The following is a 6314-nucleotide window of genomic DNA, read 5'->3' as shown; positions in this document are numbered from 1 at the left end:
AATGTTACATTCCACTAGCTTTATTACATCAGTTATTAAAATATTATAAAATTAAATTATTAGTTTATTATATTCTTAAATGCAGGCTTGCAACTTTGTACGTACGCCACAGAATTAAGTAGTGTAGTGGCCCTAGAGCAGCCGATTACGGTACGACAGGCGTTATACAGTTAGCGCGTGTCCTAGTTGTTTGGATTCAGTGTTCGCTCCTGCCGTTGTATTAGGCAGGACGGTGATGTCCCTTAGCGGATAACAGGTAGCACCAGCTGAACAGAACATAGTGAGATTCGGTTAACTGTACGGTTATAGCTTTATTGATTCCTACCAGTTCACAAATAATTCCTCTGCATTCGTATATGCAGCAGATCCTATCACCACTAGATTAATATTGAAGTACTAACGCGTCGCCGGTTTCGTCTTCCCCTCTCACGTTCGTCCTTTCCTCGCGTAGACCTAGGCAGTCTCCAGGGGCGTCTCCCTCGTAGTCGCTTCTGGCTCTACCTTACCGGAATCCGTCTTCTCCGTCCTCGTTTTATTCCCCTCTCCCGTTCGTCTCCGGTTTTCACCTACCTGAAAAACCTGTGCCTCTATCCTCTCTCTACAACGCTTCCTCACTCTCTCTCTCTCTTCTTCTTCTTCTCCTTCTTCTCCCTCTTCCTTTTTCTTCTTTCTACCTGTACCTGAAAAATAACGCTCCCGCTGCTCGGTTCGGTGCGTCTTATATACCTAGCTGGCAACGCCCCCCTACGTGCCGTTGTTTCGTTCGCCGGTGCAATCGTTTTCAATCCGTGGCTGGTACGGATTGTTGCATCATCTTACGCAACCCGTGCCTGGTACGATGGTTGCATCATCCTATGCAACTCGTTTCTAAGTAAATATTCCTCTCTTCGACAACTTAGACTATTCATTCTATTCAAATCTCCTCATATATTATGCTGACAAATAGTACATAACCGCGTCGATTATTATATTCTATTTACCGCGTTTATCGCCTTTCGCGTAAACCCTCCTTGTTTTCCCCGACCATAGCAGTAGCAGTGATAGCATGATTCAAGATGGCCGCGCCCAGGGGTGTTGATATTTATGTGCTGTCTATATTTAATCCTCTCTTTAGTCAATATAAGTAGTGTTAAGCGAGAATGGAACTTGTGGCTAATCTCGAGAATGACTGAGCGATTTTTTTACTGTTTTATAATCTCCAATTTCTAGAATATCGTCCATATAATCATTGTCATCTTCTAAAACTACAGACCATCCGCTGACCGCTGTGGAGACGTGCGTTACTACCTTTATTACTGTTGCCGATTACTAACTATTACTGTTATTAAATTATTAACTATTAACCGATTACTATTACTGATTACCTTTATTATCTAGACAAAAATACATTGGAACATCGCTAAAATTGTCTCCGTCGTTCACAACGTACGCCCACATTTTTCCTCGGTCCCGAGTAGATTGCAGGAGTAGTGTAATGCGGTGAAACTATTTAACATATCTATTATTAACTGTTAACCGATTACTATTACTGATTACCTTTACCATCTATTACATTAGGACATTAATTGCTAAAATTCGGTCTCAATCATTCGCAACGTATGCCCGTAGTTTTACCTCGGTTCGAAGTCGATTACAGGTGTAGATCAACTCGGTGATACGCCCCCTTTCTTCCGGCTCGGCGTCGGCCTCCACTAGCAGGCGCACGATGTCCAGTTGCATGTAGCAAACCGCGATGTGCAAGGAGGTCACTCCTTGCCAGTCCACGGCGTTGGCGTCGGCGCCGTGTGAGAGCAGTATCCGCACCGCCGCCTCCTCGCCCTCCGTCACCGCCCACATCAGCGGCGTTTTCCCGGTCTGCGTCTCGGCGGCGTTTGGATCTGCACCGGCCTCCAGTAGCAGGCGCATGATGTCCAGCTGGCCATCGCAAGCTGCTTGGTACAGGGAGGTCTGTCCTTGCCAGTCCACGGCGTTGGCGTCGGCGCCGTGTGAGAGCAGCATCCGCACCAACTCCTCCTCGCCCTCCCTCACCGCCCTCATCAGCGGCGTCTTCCCGGTCTGCGTCTCGGCGGCGTTTGGATCTGCACCGGCCTCCAGTAGCAGGCACATGATGTCCAGCTGGCAATCGCAAGCCGCGTGGTAAAGGGAGGTCCGTCCGTACAAATCCGCGGCGTTGGCGTCGACGCCGGACTCCAGTAGCAGGCACACGATGTCCAGCCGGCCAAAGCAAGCCGCGCGGTACAGGGAGGTCTGTCGGTACGAGTCCGCGGCGTTTGGATCCGCGCCGGCCTCCAGTAGCAGGCGCATTATGCCCAGCTGGCCAAAGCGAGCCGCGTGGTACAGGGAGGTCTGTCCTTGCAAGTCCGCGACGTTGGCGTCGGCGCCGTGTGAGAGCAGCATCTGCACCACCGCGTCCTTGCCGTATCTCATCGCCATCATCAGCGGCGTCTTCCCGCTCTTCTTCTTGGCGACGTTTGGATCCGCGCCGGCCTCCAGTAGCAGGCGCATTATGTCCAGCTGGCCAAAGCGAGTCGCGATGTGCAAGGAGGCCACTCCGTACGAGTCCGCGGCGTTGGCGTCGGCGCCGGCCTCCAGTAGCAGGCGCATGATGTCCAGCTTGCCATAGCAAGCCGCGTGGTACAGGGTGGTCCGTCCGTACGAGTCCGCAGCGTTGGGGTCAGCGCCGTGTGAGAGCAGCATCCGCACCGCCGCCTCCCCGCCCTCCGGCACCGCCATCATCAGCGGCGTCTTCAAGGTCCGCGTCTCGGCGACGTTTGGATCTACACAGGCCTCCAGTAGCAGGCGCATGATGTCCAGCCTGCCAGAGCGAGCCGCGTGGTACAGGGAGTTCCTTCCGTGCGAGACCGCGGCGTTGGCTTCGGCGCCGCCCTCCAGTAGCAGGCGCATGATGTCCAGCTGGCCATAGTAAACCGCGTGGTACAGGGAGTTCTGTCCGTACAAGTCCGCGGCGTTGGCGTCGGCGCCGTGTGAGAGCAGCATCTGCACCGCCGCCTCCGCGCCCTGCCTCACCGCCTTCATGAGCGGCGTCTCCCCGCTCTTCTTCTTGGCGACGTTGGCGTCGGCGCCGGCCTCCAGTAGCAGGCGCATGATGTCCAGCCGGCTAAAGCGAGCCGCGTGGTACAGGGTGGTCTGTCCGTACGAGTCCGCGGCGTTGGCGTCGGCGCCTATTAGAGTAACACACAATAAAATGAGAAATCGTGATGAATAACATTTAAAATGTATATATCAATAGTAGCTACTGCATGTGTTATTTACAAAGCATATATATAGATGTTTTATACTTTGTCCATGCATTGCACTGTTCGACCAGGAATGGTAATTGTAACTGTAAGTAGTTTAATTAAGCCTAGCTATAGGCTATATATACATCTTGCCAAGAGTTAACACTAAATACTTATCTACAAGAGGAGCAATTAACGTACGTATACATGGGAAGGACTAATGCAGATTTTCCACCAAAATTCATTGTGTTCCGAAGTATTAGGTTTTGATGTTTCATGAGTAAAAACCAGGGCTCGAATTAACCGACGGCACGTCGGTGCCCCTATATCAATCGCCGTACTGCCCCTGAAAATCCAACCCGACCGACGGCAGTCACCTGCCTTGCCCTTTTGTGTAATTGCCGTCGGTGCCCTTTAATCTACTGCCCTAGTTTCGTTTTTAGTCGAGTCAAAATAACACGTGCGCGTGCGTGCTGTAGTTGCAATGATGAGCTTAAAACCGATATAGCCGCAGGAGGGAATAATAACAGCATCGGATAATTATTCGCTCCTGATAGCGCGGGCATGTAAAATTTCTTGTTACTGTACTTCCATTAGCAGAGGGGGGTACAGGGGTCGGTGTTACGGTACGTGTAAGCTTACATGGGGGAATAGTGTTTTGTACATTAAAAGCAAGACGATGTTGATGTAATAATTTGTTATGAGTTTTCCTTTATTTTACAAAAGTGCCTTTGTGCCCTTCTCAAATTGTGAGATTTGCCTTAATTGGTGCCTTTTAAAATTGCCTCTGTGCCCTTCCATTTTAGAGAAAATTCAAGGCGATTTCTCACATGCCCTAAAAAAATTGCCTTGCCCTTTTCGTAGCTTAATTCGAGCCCTGGTAAAAACACTAAAGTTAATTACGGCTCCTCAATATTCCTATACAAATTCATCAGAACCTTCAGGTCGATCACATGTTAAACCAAATCGAACCAAAATAAATCAAACCAGTATATACATGCATATATGGATTTACCTCATGCAGACAGGCACATTTGGTGATATGGCTGTCAACACCTTGTAACTTCACACGCTGTGTCAGGAATGGCTTTTCGAAGCTTGTGCAGGACTGGTATATGCACAGCAGATTCCACACTCGACCATGAAGTCCTATAGCTATACCAAACTATGACGAAAACATCCCGTGATAATCCGGATGACAAACGTACTAAGTCTGGTTGAACTGGAATCATTGTCACAGAGATGGACTAATAATAACTCCGCTTCGTTATCGTGTTCCGCTTGATATATCGGTCGTCGTTATAGGTTGGTAACAGGGAACTCCGTTGTGCAGCTGTTACGGCCGGCGATCCATAGATATTCAAACACATCTATGGGCGATCTAACCGCGCGCAGAAATAATTCATACGTGGCCGCGTTTCTGTTTCTGTTTCTGTTTATGTTTCTGATTTTCGGGGTGTTTCTGTTTCGCCTTATCGCTCCACGAAAGTATCAGTATCACATTGCGCTTGAGCTGACGTTAGACTGGTTCGCGGACCCACTGCTCTCGTGCCATCGTGCCGTGTAGCATAGCGAGCTTCTACGTGGCGCTGGCGGTGGGGACCAGTCTAGAGCTCACGTATGCTGTGGTTATCGCGTCCTCATGTTGTCATGTTGGCAATATAGCAACCAAGCGCATTACTACACGGATATATCATATACATACGCACATGCACGTACGCACGCGCGCACGCACACGCATAGGCACACGGCGCGCACACACGCACGTACGCGCGCACGCACACGCACACGCACAGCGCACGCACACACAGACTCACACGCACACGCACACGCATAGGCACACGGCGCGCGCACACGCACGTACGCACGCACACGCAGACGCACACGAACACAGCCACACACACGCGTGCACACGCGCACACGCATAGGCACACGGCGCACACACACGCGAAGGCACACGCACGCACACGCACACATACGCGCGCGCACGCACACGCACACGCATAGACACGGCGCGCACACACGCACACGCACAGATACGCGCGCGCGCACGCACACGTATAGGCATACGGCGCGCAGACACACGTACACACGTACACACACGCGTGCACACGTGCACACGCGCACACGCATGGGCACACGGCGCGCACACACGTACACATACGCGCGCACACGCATAGGCATACGGCGCGCAGACACACACACGCACACATACGCGCGCACACGCACACGCATAGGCATACGGCGCGCAAACACACGCACACACACGCGTGCACACGCGCACACGCATGGGCACACACGCACACATACGCGCGCGCACGCATAGGCATACGGCGCGCAGACACACGCACGCACACATACGCGCGCACACGCACACGCATAGGCATACGGCGCGCAAACACACACGCGTACACGCATAGGCACACGGCGCGCACACACGCACACGCACACATTCGCGCGCGCACGCACACGCATAGGCATACGGCGAGCACACGCGCGCGCGCACACGCAAACATACGCGTGCACACGCGCACACGCATACGCACACGGCGCGTACACACGCACACATACGCGCGCGCACGCACACGCATAGGCATACAGCGAGCACACACACGCGCGCACACGCACACGCACACGCACACGCACACGAACACGACCACATATACGCGCGCGCACGCACACGCATAGGCACACGGCGCGCACACACACACACGCGCACATACGCGTGCGCACGCACACGCATAGCCATATGGCGCGCAGACACACACATACGCGCGCGCACACGCACACGCATGATACATACGCACACGACCAATATGTGGTATAGCTCATTACATTATGTTTCACAGATGGGTATCCGTAGCCATAGATATCTATATCCGTATAGCCATCTCGGCTGCCCCGCGATTTGTTTTCGCAGCCGCGATTTGTTCTTGCAAACGAATTTCGAATGAAAACGAATTTCGAATAAAAATGTATTTGCAATGAAAATGAATTTGAAATGAAAATGAATTTGGAATGAAATGAATTTGAAATAAAAACGAATTCGGAATAAAACTGAATTTGGAATGAAAT

General features: G+C 51.6%; 2 protein-coding genes across 2 annotated transcripts in view; both read right to left on the bottom strand.

Moving 5' to 3' along the window:
- The window catches only part of LOC106814123 (serine/threonine-protein phosphatase 6 regulatory ankyrin repeat subunit C-like), a 14316-nt gene extending 11692 nt beyond the window's left edge, over nucleotides 1–2624 (bottom strand). Inside the window, exon 1 of the mRNA XM_014818410.1 lies at nucleotides 2032–2624. Within this exon, the coding sequence (XP_014673896.1) occupies nucleotides 2032–2604 (573 nt within the window). The 5' untranslated portion in view covers nucleotides 2605–2624. The remainder of the gene's footprint in view (nucleotides 1–2031) is intronic.
- A 109-nt stretch (nucleotides 2625–2733) lies between these two features.
- On the bottom strand, nucleotides 2734–3105 carry LOC106814122 (ankyrin repeat and SOCS box protein 1-like; the record flags this gene model as incomplete). The annotated part of the gene is made up of 1 exon (XM_014818409.1): nucleotides 2734–3105. A coding segment is annotated over exon 1 (372 nt), but the record flags the coding sequence as incomplete, so codon positions are not given.
- Between the last annotated feature and the right edge of the window lie 3209 nt (nucleotides 3106–6314).

This window comes from Priapulus caudatus, unplaced genomic scaffold (assembly GCF_000485595.1).
Source record: "Priapulus caudatus unplaced genomic scaffold, Priapulus_caudatus-5.0.1 Scaffold874, whole genome shotgun sequence".
Lineage (NCBI taxonomy): Eukaryota > Metazoa > Priapulida > Priapulimorpha > Priapulimorphida > Priapulidae > Priapulus > Priapulus caudatus.
The sequence above is the reverse complement of the archived record's forward strand: the minus strand, read 5'-3'. Positions and strand labels throughout refer to the sequence as shown.